We start from the raw sequence: 22371 nt of genomic DNA, 5'->3' as shown, positions 1-22371 counted from the left end.
GCCGTGTTGTGCTTCACAAAAGTACGGTTTTACAGCGGCGCTGTCGAGATTCGAGATCACTTGTGCGACTTTGCGTTTTCACTGTGCATCATATACTTTTGCTTTCTACGTACACAGCTTATATAAGAGTATATGGTTCGACTTTAAAATAATCCGTTGCGCGTGTTGAAATAAACAGAAAAAATAAACATTTCCAAAAAGGCAGTGTTCGGGATCATTTCCGATTTACATCAATGTCGTCAGTTTTGAGACTGCTGAGATATAGGTAAGGTATGACTGCTACTATATTGCCTTTTGAATTCGTACTTCATAGGTGATTTTTTTTATGGACGTTGGGAAACAATACGAACAAACATAATACACAACAATTTTATTCGGAAAAGTGAAAATAATCCCATGTGTTATATATAATGACAAGCAATTTCTGAAATTTATTTAGCTACCCCATTGGTTAACACAAGATGTAATCTCACTTGTTATTAAAATATGTTTATATTGTTTGGCCGCGTTAATAATTTAGAATTAGAAAATATACATGAACAAATATTTGATTTTTAAGCGTTTAAGATATGACGAAATGTCTTTAACGCCTGAAATCATTCTTCTACTACTTCTTTGGCGCATCCGTTGTTGGTCATAGCTTATCTTTACCACTAATGGACTTGGCTCTCAACGACTTATAAATTACTCAGGACAGACAGTCCTTGACCCATACGGAGCTTGAACCCTTGATGTTAAGTCGAGGGACATGCTTCCATGAGACCACTTTCTTAAATCTCTATCTTCCTAGAATTTAATAGTAGTTAAAAACGAGAGACAAAGCTTGTGCCTATTCACTCGAACGCAATTCCAGAACATGAATTTCCTGTTTCATCATAGATCATAGATTGCCTGTTGATTTTATGTTACTACCTGTTGGATCATAGCAAACACTATAACAATAACATTATTATATCATAACTATTAGTTGATCATTGTTCACATTGTTGCAGTCTGGACTATAAAAGTAGAGAATACAAATAAAACAATCAGTCTGACTAAACCTCTCATATAGAACACATCGTAGTCTGGCATTTCAATACACAACAATTAGCGACGAAGATATTGAATTCTAGAAGCAAGCAGGATGCCTCAAGAAGACCAGAACATTAAATTAGCGATTCTCAGGGCTCTGTTAAAGCTATTGGAAACTACATCATCGGGAACCAATAGTACGGAACAATTCGTAGTCATGAACATGACCGAATTTATCTTCAATGCAGAAAACAGAGGAAAATTTCGAAAATTGTTTCGACGATACGAAGATTTTTTCGAATCGGATGCGAAGGATCTCAAAGATGTCGCTGCCGAGTTTGTGAAGATTTAGAGTTCCACAATATGAAGACTGATCATTTGAAGTGTTTGGTTTATATGTCTGCGTAGGTCTGCGGTCAGATGAACTTTGTTCGAGATTGGCAATACTCGACACACTAATGTAGAAAATGCAATCGTATTAGACACACAGAAGGCTACTGTGAATGTTTCCCGAAAAAATCCGCCGAGGAAGAGGAGATGACAAATAAGGAGAAATTAACACAACAATCATCATCAAGTGAACAAGAAAAATTGCATTCCAGAGGCGTCTACATTGTGATTCACATCACTCAACACTCAAGAAAATTCATTCCTACAACATTCCATCAATGGTATACCAGTCAATCTACAGCTCGACACAGCTAGTAATATAACGGTGATATCGCAGCAACATGGGTTCACTGAACATTCATCCTGCGACGATCCAAACTATCGCTCCGAACACTCAATTCAATTCATTCCAGAAGAACCAGTTATGAGGGTGGGAGATGTTGGATCATAGCACACACCGTCATAGGACTTTTTTAAAAGTTTTTTAATGTGTTTTAGTTGCTATTGCACTATTTTAATGCATATTTTTTAGCCAAACGTGTACAGTCAGTCCGAAACGTATTCGCCCAGCTGAATATTATAAAGAAAAAAGGCGAATTATTGCCGCAATAAGCAAGGGGCAGTAAAAGTAATGATAAGGTTTGATAAAGGGACTATTAATACACACGTATTGCTAAAAAATAATCATTTAAATAGTGCAATAGCAACCAAAATACATAAAAAATTAAAAAAAGTCGTTTGATGCGCGTGCAAAAAGTATTCTTCCATCTAGCTTTTTAATCATTTACATTGACCAAGCACTACGGAGATATGAATTAAATTTATTATTATCAATCTGTCTAGTGCCTCCTTCTAAATTAATGCATTTCCATTGTTTCAATTGCTTTTAGAGCGGTCAGTGAGACACCAAAGGCGGGGATCTAAATGAATGGAGCATGATGGCGAAAACCGTATCTTAAACTTATGCATAACCTATCCTACCCATTTATGAAGGTTACAAAATGTGTGGAAGGCCTCGTTCCTTCATTTGATCAGAGGTTGTCACACAATTAGTGTCAGAAAAATGGCCAAACTGCCATGTAAGCAGCCATTCTTGATCTACCGTTAATCTACCGAAAGAAGCGGATTAATGTCCAAAAAATCAAATATTACTCAGGAATCAGTGCATTTTGTGATGGCTAATAAGATCAAGAAAAGAGATTCAAATTTATGGGAAAAGAAATTTGGAAACATATTCTTGCAGCATTGAAGTACTTTGAGTCCCAGTTCGGAGGAACTTTATAAGTATAAAAAGTATAAGATCAGTCGAGCGGGAGAACATACATAGCATTGTTATTTGCCCGAAATACCAAACAAGCTGAAACTAAACTGATGAAAATGATTTGGTAGACTCTCAATATGATGTCAGTTGCCAATTTTTCAATGGAACTAGCCACGTGGCCCGGAAATGCAATATTTCTCCCAGAGATTAATTCAAACAAGTCTTTCAGGATGATTGGGTAAAAAATACGCCCTTTTTAAGATTCAAATGAGTTATGGCGTTGGTCAAGTAGTCACTAATAATGATAAATGCAATAAAATACAAGATCAAGACAGTTTTTGATCAGGACAGGATATTTCACCAAAAACCTAATAGACAAATACTTTTTAAGTGAAAACGACTTTTTTAGTTTTTTAAATGAATGATTTGTTATTACATTATCTTATTGGTTATTTTTTAGCAATACGTATGCATTGAAGGTCCTTTTATCAAACCTCATCACTACTTTTACCGCTCCATGCCTATTGCGGCCATAATTTGCCTTTTTCTGCAAAATATTCAGCTAGACGAATACTTTTTGGACTGACTGTATATTGATGGCCCATTTATCAAATCGCATCATTACTTTAACCGACCTAATTACATTACATTACATCGTAATTTTACATTTTACGATTTGTAACATAATTTATGAGTCAAAGCTCATTCCTACAGTGCCCATCTGAAGCAACCTGTAAAAAGCAAGTTTTAGTTGAATTATTATAAAATAATTGTCTACACATGTATATGAAACAAACTTCTGTATGACATCCTCCATGTCTTTTTTATCTTTTTTCACAAGACTATACTTGTTTTTAAAACCAGTTCTCGTATATTGTTTGTGCCGTTATTGCACACATAATTTTAATATATTTCCCCTAACCTATCAAATATATTCAACAGTTATAATCCCCTCATATGACGAAAATTTAATCTTGCGTTCACGATCGTAAAACATCGTAGAGCTATGTGGAATGTGCTAAAGCCAAAGAGACCGTTCCATTCCGCAGAAAACTTATCGAGCGAGACAGTGTGGAATACATTATCCCGGGCTCGGTCACAGTCTGTACAGGCAATAAAGGTTCATTCATTCTTGTGGTTGTATAATTCGTTTCGTTTCGGTCCAATTACCCTTTGCCAGCAGTTTTGTTCTGCATTTACTTTTTTTGTTCCTTATTTGCTTTTCAAACATTATTATCAGTTTAACTGTGTGTGGATGATTGCAAAACGAACAACTTCTCTTCCATAGAAGTCTTCTTTTTTAAGCTACGCTTTAACCTCCACCAGTTGCAGCATAATGGCATAATGTAAAATAAAAGCTCTTTATGTTTGCAGAAAATGCCATAATTGGCGCTTGTTTTTCCTCCAATATGTGTGTATGTACTATTTCGTTGCTTTTTCCCTGGTGGTTGCTTCTGTTGTTCCAGCCAGTTTTGATGCCTAGCGTGGAAAAAGCTTTTTTCAATTCCAATGTACTTACGAACCATTAAAGTATGAGTATGAGTATTACTTGCATTGTCTGTACCACTTGTTACGAGTTAAATAAATGTGTGGCCATAGTGAATAGCTGTGAACGAGTCAATTTGTGCAATGTTTTATGTAAGACCAAAATGGTTAGGAGGAGAAGTGCGTGTGAAGACGTAAAAAAGTTTATGAAGTAGAACCAAAAGCACAAACGAATCCCGCACTGTAAAAATCTGTAGCCGCTACACGATCTCTTTTCACGAATTCACCATCAGTGGTTGTTAAAGACTGCGCGAGGCGAAAAGATTGAATTAAGATTTATCCCACACAATTGGCTTTAGTCACGTTACCACTGCTCTGTCAATTTTCACAGCCCTCGTTTTGGTAAGCCTACCCAGTACGTGCTCTGTGGCGCCGACCACTTGACAGCCAACCGTGCCACAAAACATGACAAGTGGTTGCTTTGCCTTGGCCTAACAAACAGAGCGCTGGCGGCATGCGAAGAGTGCGATTTTGGTTGAAGATATATTTATTCAACATACACGCATACCGCGAGTGCCGAATTTTTATCCACGGGTCGCCTCGTGCCGGGTCGTAGTCCATGGGTAGTCCCGAGGGTACGAACCATCTGTCGAAAATCTCGATGCCATTCCGTCGCTTTGTTATCCAGCGGCAGCGGCAAGATTCCGCCACCAACTTCAAACAAGGGAAGCCGGAAAAAAAGTCACGATATATCTTTCCGCGCATCAAACGATTCACAATCCTTCACCTACATGCACCGTGGGAGTGGGAGGTCTTTTGTTTTGTGCCATGATGCCAACGTAGCGTCTACGCATTGGACCATCCCGAAAATGGATCGGGATTACGAAACCGTGCTTATGCTGACGATTATTGGGCCCATCTTTGCACAGCCCTGTCGCGTTCGGCACTATCGGTGTAATAAATGATCCATGAACCAGGAGAGCGTGTAGCATTCGTCATGTTCAGGAATCAGTTTTCGATTCGTGACCTTTGCGAACTACGGCCCGCTACGGTGCGCCATCGTTCGAGCAAGATGTGTACAATGTCAGCCGTGTCAATCGTGGGGCGCGCTTCCGTGAACAGAGAGAGGATATCCGATGCTGTATGCATGATCCATCACTCAAACCACGATAGCTTGTGAACAATTTACAAGTGAAACGAGCGTTGCCGACACTCGGATGACTGTACGGAACATCGACGAAGTTGGTGAAATCAAATCTACTGTCGTCTTACTATCACGCTGCTGCCTAACGCAAAGTGCTTAGCGAACGTGACTTGACAACTATTTCATTTAATTTTCCATCATTGTCATTTGATACTCGTGCTAGAAAGGCGTGCATTGTGAAGCACTTTAAAACCTTCCAAAGTAGAACATCCTGTGGTGGATTCTTCATTGGCTAAAAATGAATAGTTGTTTCGCGTTGGCAGCGATGATTTTTCGATGAGAAAAAACTCCATCTTCCCCAATTTTAAAGTTCATCTGCTTCACATCAGCTTCTTATTTATTCATGCTATTTTTACTGCTGTTTGGAAAGCAATTTGTCAGTAGTACTGTTTAAGGATTTTTTCAATACCCAATCTTTCCAAGATGTTCATGCTCATCTGGTCATGGAAAAAAGGTATTGGAATAGGTTTATTACCCATAATGTATGTAAAAAGGAGAGAAAGTGACTGGATGAAATTACAAACAAAAAATATCAAAATGAAAACTTTTAAACTTCCCCAATGATGTTGTGTGTTTGGTCAATGTTTCATAAATAGTTGGAGAAATTCATTTCAAACAATAAATCGGAATTGTAATTTTCAATTGAACCGGTTCACATTATCTTGGCTTGCAGTGTTATTTGAATGGCTAAGAAAATACAATCAATACTGTAACTCTGTTCGCAAAAATAATTATTCCACTTAATAAATTCGATGCACTGTCCAACCGTGCCACGTTGAACTAATAACAACACTAACTTGTGGATGTATTCAGATAAATAATAACCCTATATTAATGTACGCGCGGGTTTCAAATAACTTTACAGGTCGATGATTAATTTTAATAAACGTCAAACCGGTTCTGAGCATCTGCGCACACGGTCAGGTTGTACTGTTGTGTATGGAATGAATATAAACTAAGTTCTTTCTTCTTCATACACTCAACAATTACAAATGCAAGCAATTTCAAGAAACTTTTTCATTTATCAGGAAACTCATTATCCAAAACATGAAAAACACCCACACATGCATACACATTCAGATGCACGTAGAATAGACGATTGCAATTCAGGCACAACACCGATACAACCTATCGTGCAATTAATTTCGATATTCTGGCCCGATTATAGTACAGGTGCCGGATTATGCATTTGGGCGCTGCCGGTTTGTCTGCGCGCTGGCGCTTAAATGCTGATGGGAAAGCGAACATGTGCTTCGCCACCTCTCGGTACATTTGCCTTTGGCGCCCACACTATCGTGCGAACACCCCATTAGAACTAGTTCATTTATCACAGAAAGAGCGATCGGTGGTCCCAATCCAACCGGGGCGGAGCAGAGTGGAGCGCAACAAACGCCCGAGCTCAGAACTGAATAATTTCTGCCAATCGCTTGCACCGACAAACACCGCTTTATTCAAACACTTTCAGCAGTGCCAAATACTCACAGCCCGGAATGGAATTATGCAACGCAGCAAGTCTTTTCATCGATGCCATACCAAGCCCCCGCCGTCCCGCGTCCTGCGGTATGCGATGGTCAATATTGGCTTTGAATTGAATTTCCATCGCTCCACACGCCGGCACCATCACTACCACCCCCATAGCTTAAATGGATAATCCCACCAGCGTCAAATGAAAACGCCTGAAAATGTCAGCAAATTGTCCACCGCCCGGGATGGGCGTGTGAAAGGCTATGGGCACGCTGAATGGGTCGAGTGCAATATTCTGACAAACAATGCTACTTTTTGGTGTTTTATCCGGCTGTTGCTGCTGCTGTCGCTAATAAGTGGAGTTATTGCATCCACGGGCAGGTGGCGTGGCGGCATGTTTGTTGTGCGAGGACAAATTAATTTCAATTTGATATACCTGCTGCGAGAAGAATTGCAGCACCCTGGGAAAATTCAATCTCGTTGTTGTAAAAAACAAAGAGAAAAAAAGCTCCGCCAAAAGGGCAACAACAAAAATTAATGGAAAGTGTGTTTCGGCTGGCAGCATACGTTACAATGGTGACCATTATTTTGGCCTCGAACAATCAACATTAATTAATGGATGTGCGTGTTGGTTGCAGCTAAGGTGGGGTTCGTGATGACTGTGGTATTTTTCCACATTGCATGTGCGGTCCGACGCGGTCTGGTTTTGTGTGTTTTTTTGGTGTGTGTGTGTGTGTGTGTGTGTGTAAATTTTAGTAGCAATATTTTATTACTATTTAAGCCGTTGTTTCAGCCACAGATACAACCACATAATCTTGAAATTATACAAACTAACCCCAGTTGCATCGACACTTTCATGATCGTTATTCAAAAACGTGATCAAAACGTCTTCCCAGTACGGAATGAATGGAGGTTTCATCATGTCGACGAAACTTTCCACACGTCTGTTGAGCTGCTTTGAAATATTCACTCTTCACTTGAAGGGCTTCTAAACTTCCGACACGAGCGCTTTTTGCATCTTCATCAAGTTCTAGTTGAGTGAATGTCTTACTTCTTCAGCAGCACACGTTTATGAATACTACAAGCACGCCGCAGCAACCAACATGATGGCAATTATACGCTCATGTGACAGAGCGATATGCACGGCTGCATGAAATTTTCAGCAGAAATTGTTTTCCGAACAAAACAGTCCCCTTCCCCCCATGCCAAACACCCATCCCACGAGCGCTCCCAAATCTGTGTTACTTACTTTAGCTTCGGCAGCTCGCAGAAAACCCACTCGGAGACGTCCTCGATGCGAACCTCACGGTGTGACGCGGTCAGGTCGTACTTGTTGCCCACGATTACCATGGGAATGTCCTGGAAGTCGGCGCGCTGCTCGCGTATCTCCTCGAAGCACTGCTTCACGCAGCCCAGGCTGGCCTCGGACGTGGTCGCATACACGAGCAGGAACGCGTGGGCCGTCGCAATCGAGAGCCGCCTCATGGCCGGAAACTGCATCTCGCCGGACGTATCAAGGATGTCGACCTGTGTGCAATGGCGGCCAGCAAGAAGTTTTCAATTTTAAACGTTTGATAGAACACATGTTGACGGGCGAGACACTGTGTAAATCGTTATCCCTTGGTGCCTGCCTGCCCGCCCACTTACCTTAAGCGTAACTGAGCCGAGATCGTACTCCCGGTTGTACAGATCCTCCACCGTTGGCCGGTACTTGTCGGAGTACGTTTTGAATAGGAACCGTTTTATGATGCAGCTTTTGCCGACGCCGGCTCCACCTAGAATCACTAGCCTTATTCGCTCAAAGTCTGACATTTTCATTTAACCCTGTGTGCCGTGTGGAACAGTACTGCTCTACCGCTAGCGTTTACTGGTGGGGGCGAAATGTTGCCGCGGAAGGTGCGAGTTGCAGCGTGCAAGGAGCGGGCAAAAGACGGGAAGCTCCCAGCTGCAATGACACGCAGTACGTCGTCTTATAACGGGGAAGAACGGGGAATGATATCTGCCCGCTTTCTCGACCGACACACACTCACACACGCAGCACGCGGAAATGAATTGTCTTATGCTGAGTGGTGTCTTTACTTGTTCCGAGCTCAGGCTGGTGACTGGCACTATGTCAGCGGATGAAATATGCGAACGGGAACTAGCTAGCAGTGGTGCGCTTTCGTTTTTGGCTTCATCGTTCACGCGAGCACGAAATTTCGATCTGCAATAAATGAGAAGCAAGGGAAGAGAGAGGGAAAAAACACATTCGGTTAGCATATTTTTAAATTGGATTTCTTTACCAGCACTTCCGATACAAAATATGGTCTGTCGATGTTGCAATGCACAGGAAATAAATTTCACTTCTATCGGTATCTGTACAGAGATTGTAGCTTTTATATGTTTTCTTGCATGTTTAGGTAGGGCCACAATTCAGTACAATGTAGGTTACCATCCTTAATCCGGGCATTGGTTGTACTTTGTTTCGTTATGCAACTTATACCTTGGGCGTATGTATTAATACAGTGAGTTCAGCGGAAAAATCATGCACGGTATAAATTGTAGAGAGGTAAAAGATAAGAAACTGAAAGAAAATCAGTCACATAACTTCAACTAAACATCGAACCGTACACCTGATTGCATTCTTTTAGTTGATGAGGTATTGCTGACTTCTTGTAAAACAGTTATGCCTCTGAAGTTCTTGAACTACTATTTAACTTTTAAGAAAATAAAACTAACGTAAGATTTGTAACGCTTATTTACGCACCAACACATATTATAAAATATTGTGCTACAGCAGCGGTCGACAAACTTTTGAGCAAAAGGGCCAAATTTAATGGCGCACCGCATTTGGCTCGCGGCCCAGACTTCGCCGACCGCCGTGCTTAAGGATTGTTATACATGAAATTCAAACTATTATTACTTATAAGCTATGAAAACATTTTACATAATATGCAAACTTATAGAGCGGTACAATGGAATTCAAAATTCATTTTTTTTCTTCTTCTTCGTCGGCACAACCGCTGCTGGTCATATCCTGCCTATACCAGTAAATGGCTTAACTTTCAGTGCCTAATTGATTACCCATCTAAGAATAGTCAGTCCTGCGTATGGAGGCACGGTCTAATGGGGGTTTGAACTACTGACAGCTGTCTGTAATGCTGTTAAGTCTAGTGAGTTGACAACTGTGCGACTGTCATTTTTTCTGTTTGGAAGTAATAATATATTTAAAAAAAACATATGATTTCTAACCCACTGTCAGTCCCACGATTTTTAGAAAATTTATAAACCCATAATGAAATAATGGCAAGAAGTTAACAAAAGAGAACAATTATGGCCCATTCTGCAAACCGTTGCTTTACACAAACGATGTTGTGCAAAATGTGTCATTATAATTGTTTTATTCTCCCTCCTCTCACGTGATGATTGACTCTAACCGGAGAACAAAAGCACAGCCCGGGTCCCACTCGGGCAAAACACTGAATGGGTTAGTATAGAATATCTTCGAATCTGTATGATAAAAATTGAAACATCGCCGATAAAGATATCATAAAATCTATACATTCATAACCTGCGTTCGATTGCACTTTGCACCACCTTAGCAGTTATGGCATTTTTTATGTGAGCAATATATTAAAAAAGACTAGGCGTCTCCATCACTAGCTATAAAGGACTGTGTCATTTTTTTTAAATGATTGATGTTGGAAAGAGCTAGTTCGGTGAATTAGTTTTTTTTTCTGAGTACTTTTTTCTAATCATGTTTGTTCATCTCATTTTTATTTTCTTATTTAGATCTTTTTCAGATTTCATAACACAACATCTACTCGAGAACTAATTAAGCTCCACGGAAGCGGTACAAGCATAAGAAATGGACACTGGAATAATAGAAAACGAATAGGAAAAGAGGAGATGAGGAGAAAATGGCAGTGAAGAGCATCCAAGGCGAGATCTGTTAAATCCATTTGATAATGAGCTGAGGCATTTATAGCACAAACAATTGTTATGTAATTAATAATAAAGTCGAGTACATAACCTAGTACATGATTAATCGCCCTGAAATCTATTCTACTATGTGGAATGATTAGAAGCTCACGTAGTTAATGGGAGATAGCATACAACTTGAAGATATAAAAGAGGATCAATAGCGAGGTATTAAGGAGCAATATCACGGACCAGACTAGCAAAAAAGCCTAAAATAGATACGGTCTGTTTGTAGAGATTCGTGGAACAATATTTGATAGCATAACAAATAAGAGAAATCACAGAGCAAGTAGTAAGAAAGAACGTTTCCTTTCACGTTTTTAAACGGGTGTAAAACCTCTACTCACTCCATCCGTGCAACAGAAACATACTTATAGGAAGAGAGATTTCTGTCGCTTATCCTAACGAGAACCATACTAAAAGGAATTGTAGAACCTTCAGACAGAACAAGTTATGTAGTTCAATTTATTTATTTGCTAGCATACGGTATAATTATCCATTATATATTTTTATAGGCTCAAGTCAGAACCGTTAAATAAAAAGGATATATTTCCTGGACCGTTCCTTATGAATAAAAAAAGGACGTATTTCTGTAGAGGAGACATGCATAGCTTGTCTGTTTTTAATGCAATAAATAATTTGATCTTAATAAAATTCAATAATTTCATATTTAACATACGTCTCGAACCAGGTAAATGGTTATAAAATACTTCAACATGTATGTTACTAGTCATTAAAATCACACGTAACAATGCCTTACAAGTTGACTAATTTAACCACGCATGCACAGGAAGAATCGTTATTAAAAAGTATCCACAGCAACTTATGTTGGCGGCTCAAGATTATCAAACAAGGAAAATGCTCCATAAAAAAGATACATTTCATATCTTAAACCAAGTAACAACATCAACGATAGCAAATCGCTCCTGCACTAACGAATATGAAGTCCTTTAGTCGCGATACATCATTATAACGAATAAAAAGTATATACGTCATGAAAAAGTTCTTTAGTATGTGATGCAGGTTTTTGTTTTGAAGTGAAAACACCCAACTCTACCATGTAACACCTTTGCTTAATAACTAGAAGTAAAATTACACATCCGCAGAACACTCACTCTCGTTCTTTATTTCTTTCTACATCTCTACTACTCACAAAAGCTTCGCGCTCGTCCATAACGTATATCCAACCTCATTAGTGACACATTTTTGCATTTTCACCACCCCATTCCCCATGATCATCATACCACCGGTTGAATCGATTCGCCATTTACCATATAATTCACTGAAATGCAAGCGACCGCGATGTTCGCTAATGACCGGTTAAAACAACCGCAGCTTTCTCCGGCCATCCACCTGTATCCCAGTGCAGCGTAAAGTCTCGATTACCGATGGGCATACATAGAGCTTACTGTAGAGAAATTAATGATTTGCCAATGCTTTTAGAATGAGCTACACCAACAGTCCGGTTAGCGAAAAACTGCACGTACCACTGCAGCAGCAAAGCGTTTGCAAACAGAGCAAAATTCCTAATTCCAGTAGTGTTTCTATTGCCCGCAATACAGTCAATGACTATCCACAAACAACAGCAAAAAAGTAAAAAAAAGGTCCACAAACCACTTTTGATGATGGTACGCTGGTGGGTAGTGTTTGCGGTCACCAACATATTACCACACGCATAACCTCGTATCGACTTTCACCTGTCACAAAGCGCCCATTTGCTCTTTTGGGGGCGGTTCGAACGTGTTTCCTAGTGTGCCTTCCATCGTGCAGGAACGTACGTGCGTACACAAACACACACACACACATACAAACCAACAGAGGCACGAAGCGTCGGGATGCGAAGGGTCTTTCTCATTAGGCAAATATATATATTGGGCATACCACAGGGTCAGCTGGCAGGCAGACCGCACATATCGACCAATGATTTTCCGCTTCACCGAAGTGCTCTCGTGGGAAAATTATTCCAAGAATGACGGTGCTATTTGGGACAGCCGAAAGGGACACGAGGGAACCGGCTCGGTTGGCAAGTTGTGCCACAGATTAGGCTCGTTAGATAAGGATCGAAATCGGACCATCTCCAGGACACGGCTCCAACACGGCATTGTTGGTGGTGAGACCTTGCGACAAATGTGAAATCATGTCACACAAATGGTTAGCTATGGCACCGGGAGCGTATCGCATCACATCCATAACGTACCGCACGGAATTGTCCTTGTGCGCGTTATCTTCGGGCGAAGAAGTTTATTCCTTCAGGACGTTTGGGTTGCGTTGTTTCGCGACCAAACTGCCCGAAAGCGGTCCGTAATTAATAGAAATCGTCGGCCGCTGTAAGAGCTCGAGAGGGAAATGCGGTTTCGGTGACATCTGTCAGCAGATGCGCTGGCATCTTAATTAACAAACCGCTATCCAATATCCTGAAGGACGTCCGTGTAGCGTATCGAAAGTGAAGTAACTTTATTGCCTAAAGCAATCGAATTAGAAAAAAAATCAACCAAGCCAAGACACTGAATGTACGGTTAACAGATCATCCAAGAATAATGGAACACGCAAAACAAATTAGGTAGAATTGCTGTAGGATATCTTTTGGTTTATCGTTGATCGCATGGACTATGATTGATAATATTTACTGATACAGAATCATAATAAATCACAATTGCTTCAGGAGAATTGAATTCTTTCATCAGATTTCGATAAAATCGCACTTTTTATTCCTCGTAAGAACGGTCTAGTAAACAGTATCAAAAAATGGTATTATACATCAAAGAAATGCATAGACCTCCAACAAATGAAATACAAGTGCTTTCTCCAACGACCTCGATCGACAATTTTGGGTCTAAAGAATGAAGGTCTGACGAATAGAGCGTTTGGATAAAATAAATATGCGTTAAAAAGGGCTGCGAAAACCACTGTAAGCAAATTCAGGTAATATAATCTTCAGCCAAAGAATTTACATCTACTTATGAACGTTTCATAAAGCTGTCTTAGGAATAAAGTATAAGCACACGCAATCTGAACCTCGACGTCTATCGATTTCTACCGAAAACCAGGCTACGAAGATCTAAACGAATGTTTTGTTTGTTGGTTTTGATGGTTAAAGTATTAATTACAAGTTTAAAAGAATGTAATATAACTCTGCTCAATTTTAATGACGAATACCATTTGAAAATCAGACCATTTTTACACCAAATATCGTATATCAATTCTATTTCCGAAATAGCTGACTGCGTGGTAGCTCTTCCGATGTCAAAAAAGTTGTTTATACGCTACCAGTCAGTCAGACGCTTGTCGGTTCTCATAAAAATACATCTGATGACAGACGCTGTTTGGTGCGCGACGGAAATCCAATACATGCTCCTATTTTAAAATGTAATCTGATTCTACTAGCGCCAAGATTTCAACAAACGAACAGTTAAAGGACTTGGAGACGCCTAAATATATCAAATGCTACCCCATAGCTCGTGGAAAACTTATTTACACGTGCCCGGGGGTTGGCAGCTTAAACCATTTCCATTTCTTACATTATGTACACACCCTCGGGTAGGAAAACAATTGCACTGATTTTTTTTATCTTAGGTTAGGTTTAGATAAATTAACGTTAATACATTTGGCTTTATCTTCAAAATATTCCACTCAAATCTTTAAGTAATATTAGACCATTTATGTAAACTTGTCAAACAGTCAATCTCACAGTCAATGTAAACAGTAAATTTCATGTAAATAAATGCGTGACCCATTAAAGAAATCCAAATTACTATTGTAGTACACACAATGTTGTTAAGTATAATTTACAGATGAATTGTGTGTTAAAGGTTTTACGAGCTTTAAAGACCAACAGAACAAACAAGGACAGAAGCGTGGCGTGGAAACGTGCACCTTAAGGCCGCAATAATGGAATTCCGAGAGGCTGTTAACGGTTTCAGGTACTCCAGCATTATTATTAGATTTTTTTAGTATCATATCGTTTCTATTATTTTTCCTCTAATACGTAATAATATAACAAATACCTTCTGATTCTGATCAACGGAAATTGCAAACAATTTTCCAATATGATAAAAACGAGTTTGAATTCTGCTGATATAACCTAAGGTTTCAATTCACAGCATTCAATAAAGCAGAAATCGCACAATGTGATGTCTATTTCTAAGGCAACGAAGTGTAGAATCAAATAAATAATATTCGAGAAACAATTTAAACCTCTCAGAAAACACATGAGTTAACTTGGAAGTAGAACAATTAATGAAATACAGTTCACTGTAAATTAAACTCATATTCGTAATGTAAGACTGTTTAATGCACTCACTGGTATTGAAGTACATTTCACTAGGTGTGTATAGAAGGTACTTGAGAACGTGCAATATCGAAACCTTATCAATGCAACGAACGAACGAATGAAACTATTAGCGGAAGCGCTAACTACTTCGAAACCGCACATCATGATGATAGGAGGAACTTTTTTATTGAATCTGTTACTATTTGCTTTCCAGGTACTAGAACAGTGATACTATTTCAGTACCGCTCGAACCACGCTGCTACAGCTGTTAATTGCATTCATTCGTTTGAGTTCACAGACTGAAAAGATAAATTAAATACATTTATCAAATCGGATCGAGCGCATCATCAATCGACACCACGGTAGTTCAATAAGCGTTCGTCTTTAATCACTTCTGTTTCGCTATGTTGCGTGGGTTTATTCAACCGAACACTTTTTATGTAACACAAGCAAAAAAAAAGGAACAAACAAACGAACGATTCTTTCGCACAATGTGGTTGGGTGCATGATAGTAGCGTGGAAAGATGCAGCAAAACAAAATGAAACCATAAATCAACATTTCACTTCGCTGATTTTCTTGTAGCTGTTAGCAAACAGCAAACGATAGCATTTCAAAGCAGCCCAAATCATTTCGCACATCCACTTCTAGGACTACGACTTACACCGCTTCGTCGGCGAACGATCAGTTTTCAAGGAGGGTTTCGACCATTCGGCTCTATTACTACTACCAGCCTTACCGTCTTACGGTTGGGTTTACCACAATTATGAACTTCTGTTACGGGCGGCTACCACAGCAGCCCGCATGTTTTCTTCATGTCTTGTTTTCCTGTATTCCTATCTTTTTTTTTGCAAAGCTTCCCACGCCTGCGATGGGCACAGGTTTGCCGTGGAGGGGATAAAAAAATGGAATGATTTATAGTTGCAGCCCGTGAAAATGAAGCTCCCACCGTTAGGTAACACGTTTGCCGCCGCTGCTACCATCCCATCAGAGCCATAAACACATTTCCCCGACGCCCAGCGCTGTTCACACTTCTTGTGCTGTCTATTTCGCACGCCACGCAAAGGATGAACCATAAACACAACCTCATCATTACCACTGGCGTCAAAATAAGCAATGCAATTTAGCACCATCGTGAAAGTTTGCCGTACAAATTTCTCAGGGTAAATAGCATCGGTTCCCAATCATAATGTGCGATTAATAAATGTTTATTGATAACCAGCGTTTGAAACAACAGAAAACTCAGAGAGCATACAAAATTTGTTAAACAGTGTTAATGTACTTTAGTAGTTAGGATAGCCTGACCAGACGTTGCCTAATAAACGTATTTAACTTACAGTTAATGTACCGTACTCTATGTGAAAATTCCTGTTTCGTCCCGTTGCTTTATGTGCTGGTGACATTATTATATAAATTAGTTTTATGATATAAAGAATTCGTTTCAGTTACAATTCACTAGAGGCGTTTGTTTATTGAAAAGAAAAACAAGCCGCTAGAGTTCTGTAATTTCCTGCTATTACTGATTCGATTGAAGTAGTTATTCGAAAAACATAGTATGTGAACGAAAGATTAGCCATGTTTTAAGGTCAAAATGATGAAGGCAACGATAGTTCTTAAGCAACATTTCAATGTTGCAAAAACGTATGGGAAAATTTTAAAACAACACTCTCTGCTTCGTAAAGTTTCTTTTTTTTATTCAGAATGAACGGCTTCCACCGTATTGCTTTCCGTGCAGTTTCTAGTTTAGGTAAAAACGTGTTCAGGTTAAAAAATAAATATTAAAAGTCAAAACAAAATTGCATAATTTAAAAGTAAAGAAACATAATAGCCCAATTTTTGTCGGCTTATCTCGATGTCCATTTTTGATTATTATTGTCTGATTAGTCTTATTAGTCTTATGGACTAACAGCGCAAAATGGTAATTTTTTACCAGTATTAGTCCATCAATAACTTAAATATTACTTTATTGCAATCAAATCAATATGTTGGCGGTAGTTAAAGAGCTTCTGAATGTAGTAAAGTAAATTTAAAATGTCTTTCTTTCTTCTTCATTGGTAGCGGAATTTGGGGCAAGTGTGCCATACGGGGCAAGAGTGCCACCAAGCATTTTTCCTTGAAAACTTTAGTTTAATGATCAATTTTGTATACAGTTGGTTGCTTTCCAATGACTGGGTATACTGAGCCAAATTTCATATAGATCAATCGATATTTCCCATTGTTTTAAACTGATTTATGTTGAGTTTCAAAATTGAGCAGAATATTATAATTTTTTAATCCAACCAAATAAGCTCTCAAAAATCATGCGAACAATCAACCGAGAAAATATTTACACCACCGTATAGCTGAGAAAACGTGAAATTTTTTGTGGGGTTGGTTGAAAAAAACTTTCTTTTTGTCACTGAAAAATTCAATTTCAAAAAAGTTACAACTTTTGGGGCAAAAGAGCCATCTCTATTGGGGGCAAGTGTGCCACCATCTTTCATAGGCGCGAGCTGTCAAAAATGTAAACATTGTTGTAGCGTTCAGCAGGATGGTGCGCTTTTACGAGCGGATTCTACTCCGGAAAAACAGACCAGCAACAACCCATATTGCGATACAGTTTTTGATGAAAAGGGGGTCATTGGTGACTCAAGACATGTAGGAATACATACACTAGTGGTACAAACGTAATAATTTCCAATTATCTAAGAAATACGGTTATTTTAACCAGGTGGTCGTCTTGCCCCACACGAGTGGCACTCTTGCCCCATAGCCCAAAAAAACAACGTATTTTTGGACCCTTTTTAAAACGCTTCAAAAACTGTTTTGTTTGCACTTTTTTCAAGCGAAACTCATTTACAAGTGAGGAAATAGATGTAAAATGGTTATGAAATTCAAATCGGCTTTTAGTGAAGTTATAACTTGAAATGCTTAAGGTGGCACACTTGCCCCAAATTCCGCTACAACAACCGCTGTCGATCAAAGCCTGCCTGTACCCACTAGTTAAGTGAGCTTGGCTTTCAGTGACTTATTGTTCCCATAGCAGGATAGTCAGTCCTACGTATGGGGGCACGGTCTATTCGCGGATTGAACCCATGACGGACATGTTATTAAGTAGTACGAGTTGACGACTCAAAACGAGTTGTACCACCGGGCTGACCCAAATTTAAAATAGCACTCCAAAAATGATTTGTTTATGTACCTCACGCTAATTATCTATTTATGCATGTTAATAATGAGTATCGTTCAAAAATAAAATTTTGTTGTCAATTATTTGATAGTTCTTTATCTGTAATATTTTTGAAGAGAAAATTATGGTGCTACAAACTATGTAAAATAAGTTGAAAGTTCATTAAATTGCCATATATAAATTAATCAGCAGTACAATCTACCATACAAGGAAAATGCTTCCAGCGTTATCTGAATTGAATTATAATAGTTTTAAAAATCTGACCAAAAAGGAAATATGTTTAATTGAGTTTTGTAAAGAAATATCGCTTTGACTATTTCAAAAATAAATTCACAAAAATATTTAAAAACATCTTCATAACGTATTGATTTTTAAAAACCACTACCTGTTTTTTCCTTTCGACTACATCATTGGCTTTCAACCTTTTTGCAGATTTTCTCCCCATAAAGAGTACATGTAGGATTTCATTCCCCACTCACATGTTCATGCACAGGGGGAGAGCGTGGCAACACATGGTATTTAGCGAAATGCTGATTAAATTTTCCCAGCAAAAAAGTCAAAACTCTCTGCTTGAAATCTCTACCAGTTACAAACCACTGGACTATATTAATTATAGCATTAAAGTGTCACGTCGCAAAAATCTCATGGAACGTTACACGCAAACGTTTTATTAACACGAACTATACAACTTTCATCGGGGAAAAACATCTTTAAAACGCTTAACGACAATTACCACGCTTCAGCATAATGACAACGAACCGAACGATACTAAATTACAGATAAAACGAAAACAGATCAGTGAACAAAACAGAAACAAAATCCTGATGTATGTGTATGATTTTCGCTAAGCTCAACAACGAAAGTAGAGACAGCAATTACTACTTCAAAGTCCAAACCATTGCACCTCGAAGTTCAGGTAATTTGAGCCGTTGCTGACACCAGATTCCTTTTATTTGTGTAGCAAATTACTGCTTTGAGTAAAGCCATTAAGTCAATTATCGGTATTATACCGAGTAACGCCGTTTGCTCAAACAACAACAGCATGGATGCTATCGTCTAGAGCTGTTTCTATCGCATTCTGCGTGGCATACAAAATAGCGTTGGTATGCCGAAAGTCGAATTTCAACAACCATTAAAATGCTCTCTACTTAAAAGCCACACCATCAACCTGAGATGACTTCCTTGGCGAAGTGTAGCCCCAAAAGACATTTGGCCAACGTGGCTTTATTATGATTTGTTAAGGAGTTATGCCTGACGAGGAGTGGGACCGGGCTATTTATTAATCCTCCCCGAATGCCCACGGTTAAGCTGCTTTGGCACGATGTCTGCTCTCCTCATACATAATTAAATTAATTCTATCATAATCTTGCGAGCTTCATTAGTATTAGAGTCCATTTTTTTGTTGTTTTGTTCATGATTAGCTGCCTATTGAAGCTTACCTTACCTTACACTCAATTTACATGACTGTTTTTAAAGCTGAGCATAACCCTATCGACTTTACTGTTTGATTAATCAACCAAAGCTGGCACTTAACAGCACAAGGCAAGCTTGAGTCTTAAAAACACACTTACCAGCTTCAAAAGCTTTGCAAAATCAAACCGGCCCTGCCCCGTGCTCGGATTGATTTGGCAAAATCAATAAACCCATTCTCCGGCCACCACGACCGGCCGATGATCGACACAAAGTTTCCTCCGCTATTTTAAAAATAACAAAAGATTCCACAACCTTGCCTGCTCAGCCACTGTTCCCACTTTTCTATCGATCGTGGGCAAGGAATGTGCAGGGTAATAAAATTCTAGTAATCCTACCTTGCGTCTACGCTTTTGCTCTTTCGATAGGGGACGATTTTACGGCAGCCCGTTTGCTTCGGTGGTCCATGAAAGATGTCACAGAAAAGGGCAGGACGGTAGCAAGAATCTCCGGTTGGAAATAAGAAACTGCCGACAAAAATGCCGAATGCTTTCACCATATTTTGCGGCTCACAAGCTTTGCCCGAGCATTAATTCAACGCTTCATGACGTTGATCTTCGCTGCTGCTGCTGCTGTCCTCAGTTTCACCTTCACCTGCCGCTCAATGTTCGGCCCGTTTCGCCACGCAACCACGAGACCCTACGAGACGTTTTCGTTTTCGGGTGGTTCAATCAAAGCGAACCTGCAGCAACTGTCCGGACCGTAGGTTCTGCCCGATATGTATATGGACGATTGTGTCGTTCGGCAACGAGTATCGGATCCATGGGACACAGGAATCATAACAGGCCCAACAGCAGCCGTCATTAAAATGGAAAATATCCTGTATCACATCGTCCCGATCTGAAATATAAAACATTGATTCGCTTTTTTTCTACCTCTCCCCTTTCTTACGTGTGTTGGATTTCACAACCATACGCAGTGCCTTTGCCTGTGTCCTTGCGAGGCACGCAAGGGTCGCAAGCTTATCGGTCGTACCCGAATTTTTGTGCGTGTGTGTGTGTGACTCCGAAAGATGATGCTCTGTGAGCGCCTTCAAAGGCATGTTTGCCGATGCGTGGATAATGCGTTTTCATACGGGGTAGGGTAAAAGAAACAGCAACAATATCATCATTGTGGCGGTGAACCACGTACTTCCGCGTTTTACTACCTTTACATGCCACCGGTCCTGTCTTTACGATATCCAATGAAACGTTACGAGCCCGTTCGCCCCGTTAGACATTCGGCATCTCATCGGTTAGGCTCACACAGTTAGCGCCCGGTGTAATAACAAACGGCAGTAAATAAGTGCAAGCGCAAATTGCACAATTTTCCACCTTCCGTGCCCGGCGCGTGCAATGCCTCCGCACTTACGCTGTGGAAGTAAGTGTTTTATTCAATTTACCTCCCGTTCATCCCGGCCCAGCATGGCATCGAGCCCGCCGCCAGTGTTTACACGACCGTTTGCTTTGCTCCGCCATGACTTCCCGCGCGAACGTCTCATCAGCCGAGCTTCAAAGCGTCCGGGAGGAGCGTTGTTGAAAGTTCTGCACCGGTTGAGCGCAAGCGGGAGTGAGCGAGGGAGTTGGGTGAAGGAAATTAATTTCAGAATATCCCGAAGCAGGATTCCTTTTAATTATTTACGTTGCATAATTCATCATCGCTGGTGATGGAAGTGCACCACGATTGCTTGCCAGCCGGTACCCTTCACCGACAACATCAAATAAAAACCATTTTCAATCGTAAAATGGCGCATAAAAATGCAAACACTTTGATGAGGTGCACGCGGAAGGTGATTCTTGATCATGCCCAATTCGCCCAAGCACTTCGTGGAGTTCGGTTTGGTTTACCATTTACGTTCAATGGTTGGGTTGGTGATGGTAATGTACACAGCTTCCTACCGATGCAAACACTTTTTCAGCATCAGGTTTTACACTTGGTGAGAAATTCCGAATAAGCGTCTGCGGGAGCATAAATGCCGTCCTCGCTACAAACTCTCAATCGGGTTATAATCGCTCTAGTGCGCTGCGAACTCTTAAGAACCATTAGTTGGTTTTAGTATTTTTATTTTTAAAATCATTTTTCAATTTCAAAACCATCGTCGTAGATTGCTTAAGCCGTTCTCAGAAAGCATAGTTTGACGAGGTTTTCTACCAGGGAATGTTTGGCTGCTGCTAGCATTTCTATCGAACAAATTTTTCACTCTTACAACTGCTCTTTTAAAAATTAATTATTTATAACATAAAATCAAATTATTTGTTACTTTTAACTGTATTCAAAAATGAATTTCATTAGATTTAATTATATTCATAATACGTTCATTCAAAATAATAAAGGAAAATGATATAAAATTCATTTCCAGTTAATAACTTTTCAAACTAAACCCGGAAACCTTTGTTATTATTGTATTATTAGCGCAGCAATAACATAGATAAAATCAGGATGGACAAACGAAAACTTAAAATCGCTCGGGTTTTGTGAGATCATTTTGTAAAGCTTCTCACAAATAAACTAAATTTTGTTTCTTGCTTAAAATTTGGCACATTTTCATAGCGAGTGGTGTTATTTCTTTGCTTTGTATTTAGTGTGATAAATCATTCGGATCGTAAAAATATTCAGTTCGATTTAAAGAGGGGAATTATATAATATCTTCAGACAATCGGACGAGCTCAAGTTGATTTTTACATTTTTACAAGTTTTATACATACAA

The 22371-nt window shown here is 39.5% G+C and overlaps 1 protein-coding gene across 6 annotated transcripts in view; it reads right to left on the bottom strand.

Moving 5' to 3' along the window:
- LOC1274961 (GTP-binding protein Di-Ras1) overlaps positions 1–22371 on the bottom strand; it is a 43616-nt gene that overhangs the window by 10562 nt on the left and 10683 nt on the right. For all 6 annotated transcript variants that reach the window (XM_061645838.1, XM_061645839.1, XM_061645835.1 and 3 more), the window contains exons 3-4: positions 8466–9021; positions 8068–8345 (exon numbers count right to left, since the gene is read on the bottom strand). In XM_061645838.1, coding sequence (XP_061501822.1) covers positions 8068–8345; positions 8466–8636 — 449 coding nt within the window. In that variant the 5' untranslated portion in view covers positions 8637–9021. The remainder of the gene's footprint in view (positions 1–8067; positions 8346–8465; positions 9022–22371) is intronic.

The sequence above is a fragment of the Anopheles gambiae genome, chromosome 2 (assembly GCF_943734735.2).
Source record: "Anopheles gambiae chromosome 2, idAnoGambNW_F1_1, whole genome shotgun sequence".
NCBI classification, from domain to species: Eukaryota; Metazoa; Arthropoda; class Insecta; order Diptera; family Culicidae; genus Anopheles; species Anopheles gambiae.
Note: the sequence above shows the minus strand (reverse complement) of the source record. Positions and strands in the feature narration are given on the sequence as shown.